General features: G+C 37.9%; 2 protein-coding genes across 2 annotated transcripts; both read left to right on the forward strand.

Moving 5' to 3' along the window:
* Positions 1-374: 374 nt before the first annotated feature.
* Positions 375-6,487, forward strand: LOC101162730 (5-hydroxytryptamine receptor 3A-like). The gene is made up of 7 exons (XM_023949795.1): positions 375-379; positions 469-599; positions 788-853; positions 3,158-3,324; positions 4,566-4,610; positions 4,734-4,843; positions 6,274-6,487. The coding sequence occupies exons 1-7, from the start codon at positions 375-377 to the stop codon at positions 6,452-6,454; spliced, it is 705 nt and encodes a 234-aa protein (XP_023805563.1). The 3' UTR covers positions 6,455-6,487.
* LOC111946469 (5-hydroxytryptamine receptor 3A-like) lies at positions 6,488-9,111 on the forward strand. The gene is made up of 5 exons (XM_023949832.1): positions 6,488-6,725; positions 7,110-7,320; positions 7,417-7,587; positions 7,711-7,778; positions 8,178-9,111. Exons 1-5 carry the CDS (start codon positions 6,630-6,632, stop codon positions 8,373-8,375), a joined length of 744 nt encoding a protein of 247 aa, XP_023805600.1. The 5' UTR covers positions 6,488-6,629; the 3' UTR covers positions 8,376-9,111.
* The last annotated feature ends 10,013 nt before the right edge of the window (positions 9,112-19,124 follow it).

Here is a 19,124-nt window from a genome sequence, read left to right on the forward strand (position 1 = left end):
CTCTAACATCACTCCCTCTTCTTCCCTCCTTTTCTTTTCCATCCGGTCCAACACAAAAATGTTACAAACATAAGCAAGATGAATAAAGTTTAGCTAAAATTACAAAAGGGGTTTATTCAAATATACCCCTAATGTGTCAAAAGATTCATAACCCTTGTTGTAAAAGTATATGTCCAATACAAGAGGCTTTTAGCTCACATCTGTTTGCTCAGCTGTTGGACCGGACAAGTTAAAAAAAAGATGAACTTTTAAAACTATTAAACTATTTAAAACAAAAATAAAAAATAAAAAAAGAAAAGAGCAGAAAATGAAGTTGGTTGAAAAATTGTCATTAAGATGTTTTTTGCCAGAAGGACAGTAGAAGTATTTGTTAAATGCCGTAAAGTTCTTGTTCAGAATAAAAAAAAAATGTTCATGTACACCTCTCAGATATCAGTGTTCCCAACAGAAAGTGATCTATTAAACAAGTAGGAAACTATTTTCCTGGCTTGCAAATCCTCATTTATCTGTTTTTTCTTTTATTTTTACAGGTGGAACAAATCCAGATCTTCATGATCCTGATCTTCATGATTCCAATTGGACCTCTGTTTTCATTCCCGGTAAAAACAAACACATCCAATCCCTAATTATCTTTATTCTGTGATTTTCTGTATAACTGTAATATGCCAAAAATGTAAAGTGCGTTGTTTTTAAAGACTTGTATTACTATAAAGGTTATTTTGGTTTTAAAAATGATTTCGAATTTGCCACACCGTTTTGTAGGCCGTAACATTTCCCTTCTTTTTAGGGTCTTTTCTCCAAGAAACTGATGAGGCGCTGGGAGTCAGCCAAAGAATCTATGACACTATTCGAAGTAAGAAAAAAAATCTTTCTTTTGTTAAGCAATTGTGAAAAGAAGCTTGACAATAGAAGTGAAAATCCATCTCATTGCTCCAAGCTTTACCAAAGCAAAAAATTAATCTGTGATGATTAGTGGAACTGTGAGTCACTCCTGCCTTTCAGTAACCACTTTCCTTGAGTGCACTCACTTGTGGGCTGGAGCTCTTTGCGGCTTAATCAAGAATATTTTAAAAGGTTCATGTTATTTGCATGCTCTTTTGTTTTTTTCTTTGCAGTTATCTCACATCAGTATCTCCCACTCCAAAGCCAAAGATGATCACACTGATTGTTAGTCATAAAGAATTTATTTTTGAAATTCTTCCAATTCCATAGAAAATGTAAATGTTGGCTATAGTTGAAACTCTCAATGGAAAGCAGGGTTAAAAGGTAATCATAGAAAATGAAGATGGAAGTCAGGACACAGCAAGAAGGGGTTCCAGTTAGCAACAGGCAGTCTCAGCGCTAGGGAGGAGCAGAAGTGGAGAAAGACTTAACAGGTTAAATAATTATTGCTGCAGGGTGGCTAAAATGCTTCTTTTACTAAATTTGGAGATGAGGGACAACAGGTGCCCCTGTGGGCAGGGAAACATTGCCCAGTATGAGGAGATGACAGAAGGTAGCTGCTGCTGGGACACAGACAGTTCATGAGATAATCTACAATAAGTCAGAGACGTGTCATCCATAAATAATGCAAACCAGAAAACATGTCCAGGATTCAAACACTAGTGATGAGCAAATAATACTCCAATAATACATTGGAGGTTGTGCTGTCCTTCCTAAATGATTCAAAGCGTGTCTGAGCTTGTATCAAAACATGGATATCAGGTGTCCAATTTGAAGCTTCGAATGTCATTGCGATTTCGCTTTGGGCTTCGTTACATACGAGGTGTTTCATTATTTCATAGTCTTTTGCTGTGTTTCACTAGCTTATGGCATTTCAATGCATTTTGAGCCAATGACAACTTGACAGATTCTAATAGTTTGGTGCCATACCAACTACGGAATGTAAGATGGATCAATATGCGTCAAAACAGGGTTCTGAGGAGAAATACATTTGGAGAGGGAGAATATTTTCAAAATAAAATAAACCAAAAACCTACGAAAGCTAATAACTTGTCAGCTTATCATTACAAATCAACCAAATCACAAACTATTATCTTTAAATGTTTTTATTAAAGACTCACTCCAGTGAAGATCATGTTTTGGTGTTTTTAACATGTTCTTGAAGCATTTGTTCGTCATTACGAACAACATATATGTAGAAAATTAAAATTAAGACAGCATTTGTGAATTTTTCCCAATTCAAAGGGCCAGTTGGAAAAACTTGTAGTTAAGTAAAATCTACAATCAGCAGGCCACAAGCTAGTGGATGCATCAGAATAGAACAGATGTACCTGCTCTGCTCCATTCTGATGCATCCACTTGTAGACAAATAGAACCATGTACGTCTTGGTTTTCTTCATCTGACCTGGGATGTGGCTCTAAATGGTATGGCTGGATGGCACCGATATTGCTCACCATTTTTGTTGCACTATTAATGTTGGCTTGGGGGTGTAAGGTTTGTAAGCTAGCAGGAGTGAAACAAAGGGACGACAGAGAAATGAACGCTGATTCACTTCCCAATAACAGTCCTGGCCACAAAGTAGGAAGGATCTCTTATCCTGCTAGTGACTTTTAGTACAGTTTTAAATAAAACTCAAAGCTTGATATAAAACTTTAGCTAACATGTAGCTGGTAACATAGTTTGCATGTACTCTTCGGGTTCATCTGGAATGTGCTCTAGAGTATGTAATGTACTATAATGTATCAATGCAAGTGTTTCAGTTGAGCTATTTAGAGGTTACTATGGCTTTGGGTGTCCACCATCAGATGTCACCAACATTGAAGTCTTGAAGCTATGACGCTTTTTCCAACACAATTGTTAGTAAAGCCTCAGTACTTTGTGAAGCTTCACTTGCCCACCACTACCAAACACACAAAACCAGGTCTGTGCAATTGGCAAAAATCACTCAAGCCTGGGTAAAAAAAAAACAGATTAAAAATCAAATTGGGCAAATGCTTGAGATAAGGGCTCTGGCTCAATACACTCTGCCACCAAAAACTAGCCAAAGACAGAATATATGATAATTAGATAACTAGACAGTAGGATGAGGCTGGAGCACAATCAAGACACCAGGCAGGAGTTTTAAAATACTTGAGAGCGCAGAACTAAATTTGTATTCATTTTCCTGAAACTAATGTTCACTTTTAATCAGAATATATTTTAATTTTGTTTCAGAATCTGAAGTTGAAGAGTCTTCATTTGAGTGCAGCTGGCAGGCGATTCTAAAGAAGCTGGATCTGAGGGAAAACAATGATAAGTACACTGTAGGCCGACCTGTTAAAGACCACCGTCGTTGGACCTGGGTTTACATTGAAATGAAGATTTTTGCCATTATAGATGTGGTAAGTTGTGACAGATTGGAGAAACAGACAAGTGAATGAAGGAAGATCTATAAAAATGAAATTAGTAAAAATGTGGGGGAGATCTGAAAGTGTCAGGAACTGGGGGTTGTGGGACCCAAAATGCAGGAAGCCAGGTCCGATGGCAGGAGCTTAAAAAAAAAAAAAAAACTAAACATGGAAAAACTGAGTGACACATGAGAAGAAAGAGATACATGAAAAGTGTGGCAAAACAGATAACCTGACTAGCTGAAATGAAAACCAAACACTTGAATACTCTTAGAATGAGTTATTTGAATGAAGACAGTTGTGGATCAAATGAAACCAAAATAGTCTATGAGTGGGGAAATTTGGTTGTGTCCCAATTCCCCCACTCACTACTTAGTACACTATAAAGTGTGCTCGCTGTTTTGTCAGGAGGGTCCAAATTTACTGTCAGTTTGTGTTTGTTGGTGGCCAGGGTTGATAACATGAAAGTAGGTCATTCAATCAAGCAGTACTGGAACATCATATTCTCGTATAATCAGAACTTTTCAGGTCATTGTTTTATTACTTAAAGATAGAACTGAGACGAACATATCATGGTGATAATAGCGTGTAAGCAAATGATAATTACATAACCCTAACATTTACAATTCCAAAATTCCAGACGTCTGTGAAATTTGGGTATGCATCAATTCTAGATGGACAAAAATAGACCACAATGAGTCAGAAAGATTTGTCATTTTAGAGATCATCCAAGATTTTATCATCAGAACACAGTGTTCGTTACTGTTACTCTTCATGGTGTCTCTCGAGGGGTTTGTTGACAGCAATTGAAAGGTTTTAAACTCCTGCGCAGACTTTGGCAATGAGCATAAAACTGTTCAAATAGACTTTGACAATGTCCTTTGGTTGTTTCTTCACATGTCCTCATAATGGAACTTAACTGGGAGCCATTAGAGCTGCTGGAAAAGGAGAGTTGCAATAAATACTTGATTACAAGTGGTTAGAGAAAGTTTACAGCAAAGAAGTAAACTTTACTTAAAGTGGTTTCTATTAAGATGTTTTACAGTTGCATGTAATCTCACTTTGGATGGAGATTACATGCAACTGTAAAACATCTCCCTTATTTTGACCAAGTGTCTTATTATACTCCCTATGAAGTAAAATATTCATAGAGAGATGGTTAAAAAAACATCAAAGCTCTCAATGTAATGTAAATGAGTATTATTTGTGCTGATAAAAGTATTCTCTGCTCATAGAGAGAGGCTGACCAAATGTTTGTTTCTTACATCTGGGTTTCTATGGTGAGTTTGCACTAAGAAATACTGCACTTCTTATTAACATATTGTGGTTATGAATATTGTTAATTTCCTTTATTTTGTCTTGTCCCTCATCTGTGACTCTCATTTTAATGATTTCCCCCATAGAGATGGGACAATGAGCACATTTGGTGGGATCCAGATGAGTTTTGTGGACAGAAGCATATTTTAGTTCCCGTAAAATATTTATGGATGCCAGATCTGACAATTGTAGAGATGTAAGTTTAAAGCCCACAGTTTTATTGCAAACTCTCACATGAGTTTTTATTTTATTTTTTTTCTGAGACGTCATTTGTGAATAATACAGAATTACAAAGAGATGATCTGAGAAGTACTTGGGGGAAAAAAACAAAAAAATTCAATTTGGTTACATTTTCAAGGCCATTGAATGGCAAATTTGTCATTTGTACATCTCACTTTTAAAAGTATGACAAATTTCCAATAGTTATTCAAGACAACTGTTAAAGGGTTTAAAGAACCTTTTATAAACTATTAAAAATGAAAAACTTTGGAAAAAGGAGTTTGAAAAGGGATTAAATAGTTTTTGTGAACTAAAAGATAGAACAAATATTTGAGCCACCAGGAAAGAAAAAAAAATACAAGAGACTAATGTAAAAATATGAAAAAAAGTTTACTATTTAGGATAATACACTCAAAGTTGTGAGAAAAGAGTCTTCATTTTTAAAGGAAAAGGAATGCTCTTTTGAAAATAAAGCTGATGGTGTAATCCTCCATTCACATTATGCACCAACTAAATCCGTCCCTGTAGCCATTCGGAAGGTATGGTAATGCCATAAAACTTTAGTTTATCATAGGACTCCAGGTCGCATAAAGCCTTTGGACCTCTGTTACTTTACTGCCAATGGCGTAAATGTCACATCGCCAAAAATCCACTCCTTGCGGGTCAAGAATCTTCTTCTGAAGTTTCGAGCAATTTTTTTTCAATATCCTCCAACTCAAAAAAAAAAAAATGTTGACTCAAATAACGACTTAGTAATTCCTTATTTGTGAAACCAATTCTGAGGTAACTGCTAACATTGCACTTAAGTCTCTCATATTAAAACATGTTGTTAGTTTTTATTTGTTTTTATTTATATTTTTACTAAAAAGACTTTTGCCTCATAAATGTATCTAGGAAGTTTCTCAATTTCTAACTTGAGAATTATAACTTTATTCTCATTCAAATATTGACTTTTTCACTCATAATTATATAAGTTTACTCTCATTCAATTTAGACATTTTTGTCATAATTTTACATCTTTATTCCCTTTTTTCTGATAATGTTATGACTTTATCCACAATACTCCTTTGTAAAATGATGATATAGCACGTGCTCACCATAAAAAGCACCTACGTAGTTCAAGCTTTTAATTCACCAAACATTTTTAATTTGCTTTATTGTTTTACAGAAATAAAAAGCTTGATATTTAGACGGAATATATCTTAAATGTTCTAAAGAAGCTTGACTTGTCTTGAAAAGAAACCCTGATGATTCTATGTCCTTCAATGTTATAGTGTATTTTGTGTCTCTTTTCCAATGCAAGTTGCCCCATTCTTTAAAAACAAAACTCATTACAAAAGTGAACACATAAACGAAAAACAAGGGCATCGTTTCTTAATAATAAAAATAATGTGTTGTCTGGTACAGGACTGAGCGGGATAAAACCGCCCCAAATCCTCATGTAGACATCCATCATCACGGCTGGGTTGAATATAGAGATGGTCAAGTGGTGACCAGCACCTGCACTATGCATGTTTACAAATTCCCATTTGACATTCAGGACTGCCGAATCTCCTTCAAATCTATCACACATTCTGGTAAGCACTGAAGTTATTTTTTTTTCTGCATATGTGCAGCATCCATGAAAGATTTGACACATTAACTTCCATTTTGTTTTGCCTAGAAACTATACTGTTGTTTTTTGTCATTCATTAGAGGAGGAACTGAAGTTGTTTTACAATACATCAGACTATTTTTGGGCTCAATGGGATACTACTGATACGATGCAGACACAGTCTGAATGGCTTGTCCACTACTTGTCAATTCACAACAAAAGTGTCAATCATTTTGGGTTTGAACAAACAGTGATTGTCTACACTGTAAGTACTTCTTTGATTCAAACACATGACAGTATCCGTTCGTTTCTATACGAAGAAAGCAAGTTTTGATAAACTGACCTTTGCTGTATGACAACATTTTATTGTGAAAGCTTTAAACTGTAAAGATGTGAGCTTTTAGTTTGTTCTTGTCAGTAATTGGAAGGGAAGAAATTCAGAACATTTAATAAAAATCACTATAAAAACAATGAAGGTGTACAATTTTAAGGAATAATTGAATTATTTCAATTATAATTTTTATTATAAGAGCAATTTGAGGACAACAGAAGATCGATTTGATGAAGGAAAATTTTGTTTTTATTTACCAGTGTTTTTCAAAATCTTCTTGTAAATTGCAGTGCAGTCAGTTGTTTGTTTGTTTTACAGATCACCATGAAGAGAAGGTCAGAACTTTATGTTGCAAACTTCCTGCTGCCCATTTTTTTCTTTTTGTGTCTGGACTTTGCCTCCTTCCTCATGTCAGACACTGGGGGTGAGAAAGTTGGCTTCAAGGTCACAGTCCTACTTGCTGTCACTGTGATGCAGCTTATTCTTGTTGACATTCTGCCCCCATCCTCAAACACAATTCCTCTTATAGGTAAAGATGATGTTGCTTCAAGTCTTTTTTCCTTGAAAAAATGATGCAAACACAGGATCAATGTTCATGTTACTGATTCTGTCTTTCCCTCTTTAGAAATCTACTGCATTGGAGCTTTTACTCTGATGATGCTAAGCCTCATGGAAACCATTTTGGTGATGTATTTTAAAGACAAAGACAGAACTTTAATAGACAAGATAGAAGTAAACCAAAAACTGATTGAGAATACAGATGATAAACTGAATCCACTTCTGTGCTGTTGTACAGGTGAGATTATATATTGTTCTATTTCAAATTCACACAAACTTTTATTTGAAAAACAGACACTTGTTTGACTGACATACTGGTGTTTACCTTTAAATAACGTTCTTGATATTTAAATATTTTTAGGAATTAATAAAAAGACTTGTACATCAGCTGAGGATGCTGCCAAAGAAGTTCATTCTTTTTCTAATGAGGTTAGAACTTTATCATATATTAAAGACAACTAGTAGACTCAAGGGGCTGTACAATCTATCTATCTATCTATCTATCTATCTATCTATCTATCTATCTATCTATCTATCTATCTATCTATCTATCTATCTATCTATCTATCTATCTATCTATCTATCTATCTATCTATCTATCTATCTATCTATCTATCTATCTATCTATCTATCTATCTATCTATCTATCTATCTATCTATCTATCTATCTATCTATCTATCTATCTATCATCTATCTATCTATCTATCCATCTGTCCATCCGTGAGAATATAGGTACAAGTTGTTCAGAATGAAGCGTGTTTTGTATGGTCGCTCATAATTTGAAAGTTGAAGTTTCCATTAAACTTGAGTGTTCAACATGTTTGCAGGGTAGCAGCGGTCCCCACACCGAGGTGTCATGTGTAATGGAAAAAGTCAGTGAAGAGCTTGCTGAAATGAAGAAATTGATAGGTGAGATGCCTGGCTACTGGCACAAAACGGCTGAAAAAATCCACAAATGTTTTACCATTTTCTACATTATAGCAGTTCTTCTGTTTTTGAGTACACTTTTTTATATGTGGCAATGATCATGAATAAAAAATAAGAAAACACTCAGTGACCTGGCGGTGATGTCATGGTGGTAAAACTGCATTCCCTGATGTGAGACTTATGTCTGGCTCAAATCCAAGTCCAAGTCTCCAACTCTGAGTGAATTATATCTGGCTAAACCACATATCTACATCTGCAGCTTTCTCTGATCTGATCACACAGCTATGCTCCTTGAAATGGCTATTAGTTACTTATAGAATTGTTACTGAAGGGCTACTAGTAGTTTATAAACATCTCAACTTAATGGATCTGAAATGCATGTCTAGTTACCTGGCAGAGCTCTGAAATTTGTTGAAAGCAGTTGGATGGTTGAGCTCTGGTTGAACCAAAAATAATAAAGCCGCTATACTGCACACAGATGGAACACGTTTACCAATTGGCTCAAAAGTGACCTAAATGTTTTCAAAGTCAAAATTTTCCGTTTTCTGATACTTGGAGATGCTTGACCATCTGAACTCAGACATTTCTGTTAGCAGAGGTTTCATTTTTGTTTGGTTTCTTGTTTTAACTTTAAATGTCTTTTTTTATTCAAATTATTTTAGCATTTTTAAGGATGTCAATTTTCTATTGACACTTTATTTCAATAGATGCTAAATACAATTTTCTCCATTGTATTTGCATGTGGCACTCAATTGTATGTGACATTTGGTTGATGATTCCCAGAACTATTATCCACATTAAATACAGGATGCATTTAAGTGTTTTTGGTCTATATCATGTTCAAATAAAGTCTTGCTTTAAAAAACTGCAGTTTTTTTCTGATATGCTGTTCGTTGACATTTGAAATGAAAATTTAAAAATTGCTTGAAAGTCAACTAAACAACCGTATGGTGAGCAAAAAAGCATTTACCAGTTTTTCTGCCAGTTGTCCCAGTTGTAAAAGATGAGAGGTCTGTGTGGTCCATCAGAAAAAACACTTAAACTGTGAGAGACAGAATGTAAAAGAAAAATCCAGGAAATGACATTGTACGGTTTTAAATAATTTATTTTTTAACGGAGCAGAAAATAACTATGTGGCACCTACAGACAGGAATTTGAGGTTTGTTACTTCTTTAAGAAGCTCTTCTTTCCTCCACTCTTTGCATGTATTAATGGGACCTGTTGGAAAATGTGTGTCTGTACAAAAGACATCTATCCACACCCTTAAACCATCAGACTACAACATCTGCACTATGGATAAGATCATAGAGCTGTCTAAAGCTTCATACCGAACGCGACATATTTGCATTGGTCGCCTCTTCTTTGCTGCGTGGCAAATTTTCTGCATTGCTGCCTGTCCTGTTCCTTAGCTTGATGCACCTGTGGGAGGAGCTACCAGCTAATGTTTTCAGCCTGATTGTCATGGCTACAGAACAATTTTGAACCCAGACGCTGGAACCCGGAAGAAACACAGAGGAGGACGAGCGTGGCAGGTATGTAGATTTAATGGACAGGTAAGTTAGCCGAGCGTGAGCAGGATTTGTGGGGATCACTACACGCGAGGCAGACTTCGGTGGCGTCACTGGTGGGTTCCTCCGCAGGTCTTGAAATTAGTTGTTATCGTCAGTGGAGATCCAGGAGACAGGAGAACGGCAGAGGCTCGAGGTGTGTCCAGAGTAGGCAGAATGAGGGTTCCGGGCTGAGGCTGATTCAGGTGACCACTTGTGGCTAAGGATTCCTGGGGGTGAGTAGACAGAGAGATTAGGCGCAGGCTTGGCGTAACGAGAGAAAAAAAAACTTGACTTGGAGACCAAATATGCACCATCAGGGGCAACGGACTGGCGAAGAAATCTGATCCTGCAGCTCCTTATGAAGGCAGGTGATGAGATGAGGTAAGTGGTCGCAGCTGGGCTGAATCAGGAGCGAAGCGGAGAGGAAGAGGGAAGGGTCTGACAGAGGCACCATATCACTGATCACTACATGTCTGAGTATATCTCATTTACAAAGGATGGAAGAAACAGATGATGTTGAGAAAACAGATTTATTTATTATGAAGACCTCTACAAAAACATTGGTAATCAAGTCTCCATGTTTGGGTTCATGAAATCATTCAGAGATTCTCCCAGTACAGAGAGCTTCACTCCTGCTGCTGTGTCTGAAACATGAGCACTTCTTCTGTGTTTAAAGGCTTGCTGTGCCACATTAACCAGAGAAGAGAAAAATAAAAACAAGAGTAAAATCAGGGGACCTTTTTTCTTTTATTGTCTTGATGAAAATAAGAAAAATATCATAAAGTTCGGGAGACAGGATCAGGCTGCCTCCCCATCCCACAGCGGGTCTCTTTCTGGCTGCCAGCTCTCCTCCCAGGAGCCAGCATATTGATCGTGATTGCTCCAGCTCCAACCGCCCTGTGAACAGACTGTCTAGGGTGTACCCACCTTCGGCCAACAGTAGCCGGGATGGGTTCCTGAAACCCTGTTGCCCCGAAAGGGATACAGCAGGTTGAGAAAATAAAGGGAAGTTCAGAAGGAGAACTATTGGATCAATCAATTGGATGTGTATTCTACCCGCTGTAACTGAAAATATCACATGCTCAGAGTTGAGTCCTGGATAGGTTGACACGCTGCGGCAACCTCACCCGAGTTCAAATATTTGAAGATTTGAACAAATATTTGCCACCCAAATTGTACCGCTCAAATCAATTTGCTGCCAGACCACCAATAAAACTGTGTGGCAGGACCTCAGATAGCGTCTGTATTGACTTAACACTGAAACTGGCCACCTCTGCCACGCGAAACGTGTTTGGTGTGAACGCAGTTTAAGGACACCATGGTCAAGAACTGTATTCTACAAAACACAAGCACACAATTTGACTGAAAATCTCCCTTGACTCGGTATGGGGAGCTTTTGGGCAAAAACCTCCTCACATCAATGAGGGCATTGAAAATGAAGCATGGATCTTTCAGTATGTGCTTTCAAGTGACCACTTCAAAAGAAAATTCAAAGTAAGAATGTGTACCTCCGCACTGTGAGTTTCTTTCTGCATTCGAAAGTCTCATGCGCCACTACGTTAGATTTGAAGTCCGTTTTTGGGCTCTATGTACAAAACTCGCATCCATTGAACATGCGTTAAAGGTTAAACCAGTTGAACTTTGACAAATCAGGGACTCAGATTTCACGGAAATGCAAACCATTTGAAAATGTATCATGACAGAAAAATTAATAATTGTGGTTTGTGCCTGGCCGAAGTTATTGGCAACAACTCTTTCATATACTGAAATGGGAATGTGAAAGAAAATGCCTAGAACAAGATTAGAGAGATTTGCTCCACTTTGACATTTTGCACCAGGCCTCTACAGGTACGTGAGCTAGTATCGGGTAGCAACAGTCCACTGTGAACACTATAAACTAAAAGCGAGTTCAAGAACCCGCATTCAACTTATTCTTGAATGTAAATTATGTGCCTTGTGTCTTTAGCATAAGGAAAAAATATTATTATTTTATATTTCTTTTTTTATTTTACTAGTTTACCTACAATAGAAAATATTGTGTTATCATTTTCTCACACCCACACAAACAAAAATATATTTAGTCTTGAACTTGTCCGTGTGCATTAATGAGATGAACAGTTCAACCTTTTCCTCTAGTTTTTCCTTTTCTCAGCACAAGTACAGTACAAACACTGTGTTGTTCTGATAAGATCAGAGGCAAAGAGTCAGAATGCTGCTGAAAGCTCTGCTCAAATATTTTAGATGTTTCTCATTCAGACATACCTCTGGTGTGTCTGAAGATTCAAAACCCCTGTTGTTAAAGTAAAATATGTCCAACACAAGAGGCCTTCAGCTCTCATTTGTCTGCCCAGCTGTTGGACAGGACAAGTTTAAAAAAAAATCATCTGAAACCGAACAGCAAGCAAAAAACATTTTGCAATGTTTCTAATTTTTAAAAAACCACTGTATTATTATATACTTAATCAGTGTCTAAATTTGAAAACTGTTTCTGAAAACCCATGGCTTTTAAGTTTGCTGACCTGTTTTGTCTCTATCTCAGCTTTTTACTGACATTTATTGATCGAGCTTTTAATCTAAACCTTTCTGCAGTATCATAGTCATTAAAGGTCTTTTGTGGTTTGTTCTTCTCCCTCCTCCCTCCATCAGAGGCATATCAATTTGAAAGGATGAATGGAAAGCTTAATACAGAGCAGAGTGAACAGAGATGAGTGCTGATCTCCTGCAACCATGATGATTCAAGCCTTGTTTTTTCTTTTTGTCTTTACAGGTAAGACGGCATCTCAATCATGTTTGCATGTAGAGTTCAAGAAAGGTTTTGAATTTGACAGATGTTTATCTCAGCATCTCAGAGGTGCAATCCAAGCAAGGATTTATGAGCAGACTTTGATTTTTGTAATCCTCACATTGTTTTGCAATTCTCAGATTATTGTTGGAACAAAAGAAAGTTTATGTATTTTTAAAAAACCTTTGTTGTTGCAATTTAAAAGGAAGCATTTAACTAAAGAGTTGGGTTGAAGTTGCTGCAAAGATTACTTATTGATCCAGGGTACTTTGTAGGAGAACTTTACTGCACATTTTAATCAAAAACACCTTAAGTCAAAGTCAACTTTATTGTCAAATATGCTGCATACACAAGACATACAGCACATATGAAATTACTTTCCTCTTGCCCCACAGTGTAATCAACTTATGAAATAATAAAATAAATTAAAATAAAATAGATAAACAACAGTAATAATAGGAAGAATAACAGCATTCTAAACAGTGCAAAAGAGCAATGGGATGGTTAAAGTGGCAGTTTAAAGGGACAACAGGGCTAAGAAAAGTACCGTATTTTCCGGACTATAAGTCGCCCTTTTTTTCATAGTTTGGCAAGGGGTGCGACTTACACTCCGCAGCGACTTATATTAGAAATAATTGAAATAAATACATTGTTAACCCTCCTGTTATGTTCATTTGTGTGGAACAGAGATGATGTTCCTGGGTCAATTTGATGTATGAGGTATGTTAAGTGTTAAGAGAATGTTAAGTGACTCAGAGAATCAGCAAACCTTTTTTTACAGTAAGATCTTAAAGGCTAAAAACATAATATTCTATTTTCCAATGATTTCATAGATTCAGAAATGCAATACAGCTTCTGGCCCTGGCCTGGGTGGCGGATTTGGTCGCCCGGGGGGCGGTTGTTCCCTGCCTGCTCCCGTGTGGCGTTGGGGGGGTTCCAGCTGTCGCTGCTGCTGCGGCGGAGGTCTTGGTGTGGGGATGGCTGGGCACTCTCCTTCCTTCTTTACACATTCCTCCATCCATTTTAGAAGAACATAAACACTCACCTGAGCACAGGTGTTAGCTCACCTTTGCACTAATAGTTTGCATGATAGAATGAATGAAATATTTCACACTAGTTGGTTTTAAGGCATAAGTATGCTTGTGTGAACACTATCTGTTTTGTGTACATGTTGACATGTGGACATTTTTGCAGCTAACAGGTGTGTTGATAATATTTGAGTGTGTGTGTGGACAGGCCCCGCCCTTTTTGTACTACATTTGAACCTTACTGTAATAATAAACAACCAGTAAACTTGTTGCTTTATGCTGCTTCATTGTCTTATCCCCCTCCCCTCCTATTATCACCCTCCGAACCCCCCCCTCTCTCTAACATCCCTCTCTCTTCTTCCCCTCTTTCCTTTTCCGTCCGGTCCAACACCAAAGATTTTCAAACATGGTTGAAATAATAAAGTTTGGCCTCAATTACAAAAGGGGTTTATCCAGACATACCTTTGGTTTGTCTGAAGATTAATAACCCCTGTTGTTAAAGTAAAATATGTCCAACACAAGAGGCCCTCAGCTCTCATCTGCCTGCCCAGCTGTTGGACAGGACAAGTTAAAAAAAAAAGAAAAAAAAAGAAATGCAATACAGCTTCTTCCCCACTGCAGTCAGCCTGCTGAACAGCACCCCAACTCCCCCCAGCTGACCCCCCCCCCCCACCACCAAAGGTCTATCGCTGCCACTTACAGGCCCCACCATCCCAGCCCACCTGCGCTCCCACTTTATTTCACCCTACTCTACTGTATATATTCTGCATCCACCTCTCTCCACTGTATTTAGTCTGTTGTTGTTGTTGTTGTTAACTTAATTTTTAACTTATTCTTAAGTGCACTATACACCAAGTCAAATTCCTCGTTCTGTAAAGTGCGTTCTACTGAACCTGGCAATAAAGCTTTTTCTGATTCTGATTCTGATAAAAATGACAATTGTTCAGTTTAAAGGGACAACAGGGCTAAGAAAAGTACCGTATTTTCCGGACTATAAGTCGCCCTTTTCGGGGATGGTAGTTTTTGGTGAAGATGATGTTCTGAACAGGAGTGAAAGTTTCTCACTGTGAGTTTGTAGCAGGGAGTGGAGGGGGCAGAGGGGATAGGGTAGGGAGGGAGTTGAGTTTCCTTACCACCTGAAGGAGGAAACTGTGCTTGAACCTGCTGGTTCTGGCCAGGAGACTTTGCAGTCTCCTCCCTGATAGCAGCAGGCTGCAGTGTCTCTGGGATGGGTGTGAGGGGTCCCCTGCAATCCTGATGGCTTTGCGGGTGAGGCGGGAGTGATAAATGCCCCAAAAATAATCGTATGATAGCACTAAAAACTACTCTCATCTGTAATTTTTTTTGTCTTTTTTTTCAGGGGGAACAACATCAAATCCAAACCTTTATGATCCTGAAGATAACCAGTTCGCATCTAACAGGACATCTGATTTAGTTCTGGGTAAAGATGAAACAAACACATCAGGTCCTTCCCTAATTATCTTTCCGGTTCTACAGAGCCTCGTTTCCACTGTGCTGTATGGTCCGGTCTAGTCCAGTCAGGTTCAGAATGGTCCAGGCAATTCAGGTCAGCGTTTCCACTCAAAGTTGAACCGTCATGGCGCATGCGGGGTGAAGCTAACAACAACAATGGGGGGTCATTCAGCAGCTCATTCTTTACTTGGCTTTTAGTACTTTGTACATGCAAAGCATTTACGTTTTTTTGAGAGAAGACTGTGGGTGGCAAAAAAGAATAGAGATGCTTTCTTGGAGCTTTCTTATGTATGTTTCTTTAATGACCTTCAGCCAATCAACAGGTTCCCAAAGTTCCTTTGCCATAACTGGTCCTTTTCATCTCTATGGACCTACAACCGACGGCGGCAAAAAAATGGTGTGATTCGATCTGGCTTAATGGCTCCATTTCACAACAGAAAAACTCAAAATAACAGACTGGTCTGGACTGGACCATACCATAGCACCGAGTAGAAACAAGGCATCATTTTTCTGTGTAATGACATACCAAAAATGTAAAGTATGTTGTTTTTAAAGACCTTTTCTCTATTACCATTAAGGTTGTTTTATTTGTATTAGTCATCCACAGTTTGCCACAGGTTTTTTTATTTAATGATAACATTTTCTTTTCTTTGGGTTATTTTCTCCCATTACGCTTTAGGAAGCCAGTTCTGAACAGTTTAATGAGAAGTGAGAAGGGAGAAGAAGTATATTTTTGTTTGCATTTTTAATGTGTGTTGATCAGAAGAACTGGAAAGTGTTCCTCCCTTTTAGCCACCACAGCCTTTGAGCTTTCAGGTGCACTCATTTTGGGCTGGTGCTCTTTGTGGCTTTCAATGGCTTATTAAATATTATTTTTAAGAATTATGTTTAATTTGCATGCTCTTTCCATGGTTTGTGGGTTTTTTCTGTCAGTAATCTGGCTACACTACTTCCCACAACAAAACAAAAGATGAAGGTTGATAGCATACATGCGCAGTTTGATCACAATCAGATTAGAACTGAACTGTGTACATGGGCCCTGAAAAAATTTATCCAATTATAACAAACATTGTCATCCATTACGGGTTCATTCGGAATAAATAATTTTGACGTGCGCAGAACTATCTAAAATACCAGAAACTACTATTGAAGAAGAAGTGGAATTTTATTGTGAACAAACACGGTTGCGGCCTAATTCAACCATTTTGGTCTAAAAGAAATTTTGATTCGAATGAGTGTGATCGCGTTGCATTTCTAATGGAATGTTTACATGAAGCATTTTTAGTCTGATCAGGCTTCAATCCAATTACTTGTGTTTATGTATACGCAGGTACTGATTGACTGTTGAACCACACAGTGTGGGCTGGTGGAAGGTTTGCACACTGTTTTATTGGCTTTAAACAGCTTTAACTGCATACAGCAATGGGCATAACACTCCTACACAGTATAATAATTGATAAAAGCTTTTAACATTCCAGGAATTCACAGTGCAACATGGAATAAATAATATTTTTGAATACCAAAACTTGGTAAGGTCGTGTCAGAATTCCTACCCTAATCCCTAACTACTAAAACCCTATATAGTGCGGCACTATATAGTTCCCATGATTTTAAAAGCAATTCGGACACCCATGCTTACTACTAGTTTCTTTCGGGTGTTGTTCATATGAAGCTTGACACGAAAACAAAGTGGCGCATTACCGCCACCACCTGGTCTGGAGGCGGACTACTTCTATTTAACGCGGAGAATGACACCTATTTGTCAAAGTAAAAACATAATAAATATGAACATTTTACGAAGACTATTTATGAATCTGCTGTGTTCCGATCATGGAAAATGTGGCTGATTTATAACTAAAAAAATTACAAACAAATTGGTGTTGATTTAATGTAGAAATAAACCCCCAAGTTTTTAAGTCCATGGCAAAATTTATTTTTTATTTTTGTGCCGCTGAACGATTTACGGGCTGTTGCGAGGAGGCATTTTTTTCTGTAGTTTTCTCTTCTACCTTACTGAAAATGGCTTTGAATATGAATCTGTCCGTGTTCCTGGCAATAATTCAACCGTTTTTCGTGAGATCAAACCGAAAACAAGCAGAGATTCAGCATCACGTGGCTGCAAGGAGGAGAAGCAGACGTCTCAGAAGATTTCCTCTGGATGCCCTGACCAGACATAAACAACTTGTGAGTTAAACTTAAAGTTTGTTTGTTTTTTAGTTAAATTTAAGCATTTGTAACTAATTGTGCTCAATGTTACACAATCTGTTGGGTAAGAGTTTAACATTCTTTTTTAACAATTGATTATGAATTGTATAGTCTAATTACATCAAAGTTTAGTATTTTTTATTCAGACTCAAACCATATCACTTGTTTTAAACAAAAATATTTTCATTTAAAAAAATTTATATGAAAATCCAAAAACCCACCCAAAAAAACCATGAGATTTTCCAGCATTCATAAATACTTCATAAACTGGACAATGATGTTTGCGGATGACATTGTAATTTGCAGTGAGAGTAGAGAGCAGGTGGAGGAACAGCTAGAGAGGTGGAGGTTTGCTCTGGAAAGAAGAGGCATGAAGGTCAGTCGTAGTAAGACAGAATACATGTGTCTGAACGAGAGGGATCAAGGTAGAAGCGTTAGGTTACAGGGGGCTGAGGTGAAGAAGGTGCAGGAGTTTAAGTACTTGGGGTCAACAGTTCAGTGTGATGGGGAGTGTGGAAAAGAGGTGAAGAGGCGAGTGCAGGCAGGTTGGAGCGGTTGGAGGAAAGTGTCAGGAGTGTTGTGTGACAGAAGAGTGCCAGCAAGACTCAAAGGAAAGGTGTACAAGACAGTGGTGAGACCAGCTCTGCTCTATGGGTTAGAGACGGTAGCAGTGAGACAGAGACAAGAGGCTGAGATGGAGGTAGCGGAGATGAAGATGTTGAGGTTCTCCTTAGGAGTGACCAGGTTAGACAGGATAAGGAACGAGTACATCAGAGGGACGGCTCATGTTGCCTGTGTTAGCGACAAAGTCAGAGAAGCCAGACTGAGATGGTTTGGACATGTTCAGAGGAGGGACAGTGGATATATTGGTAGAAGGATGTTGGAGATGGAGCTGCCTGGCCGGAGGGCAAGAGGACGACCAAAGAGGAGATACATGGATGTCTTAACAGAGGACATGAAGTTGGCTAATGTTAGGGTAGAAGATGTTCATGATAGAGTGAGGTGGAAAAGGATCATTCGCTGTGGCGACCCCTGATGGGAAAAGCCGAAAGAGAAAGAAGATAAATACTTCATAAACTAAAATGTAAGACATCAAAATAAATAGAAACATTCAATAAATGAGATTTAATTTCCCCAATGAAATAATTAATGTTGCATTTTACAGGGTGTTCCACGTCTCTACTGCTTTGCCAACATAAAGGTTTCTGTCCTGGCCCTCTACACTGACGATCGGTCCGACACAAGACCGGATATTCGGGTTCTACGTAAAAGCCCAATTTATGTAAATCAAACATACCCACCTGAAGGATCCTTTTGGGTGATGGTGGGCATCTCTGCATTGCACATCCCATCACCCTGCTGACACCCTACAGGGAACCCAACGATGACGTTACATTTTTTGAACAATATTTTCAACTCAAGTAAGCTTAACAGACTCTCCTGTCGCTCTTCCTCCCTTCCTCTTCTCTAGCTCTTTCAACAAAAACCTTTACCCCAATATGACAACGATTAATAGTTTAATGATAAACGAAGACAAACCTGATCAAGTGTGATCACTGATCCGGCACACGTTTGTCTGAAAACAAACAGGCTATCTTTTTCCATCAACAGATGGATCAGATTTTCCTCATCTTCGTCTGTTCCAACACAAACACATTTAAAACATGTGTTAATAACTTATGACTACGGTTAGAAGTCACTGCTTTTTGATGTGATATCAACAGCATTTGTTTTTATCCTTCTGCGCTAATTCGCGTTAGCTTTTTTTTGTTTTTTTATTGAAATATAAACATTACAAAACTCTCGCAG

This window comes from Oryzias latipes, chromosome 19 (assembly GCF_002234675.1).
Source record: "Oryzias latipes chromosome 19, ASM223467v1".
NCBI classification, from domain to species: Eukaryota; Metazoa; Chordata; class Actinopteri; order Beloniformes; family Adrianichthyidae; genus Oryzias; species Oryzias latipes.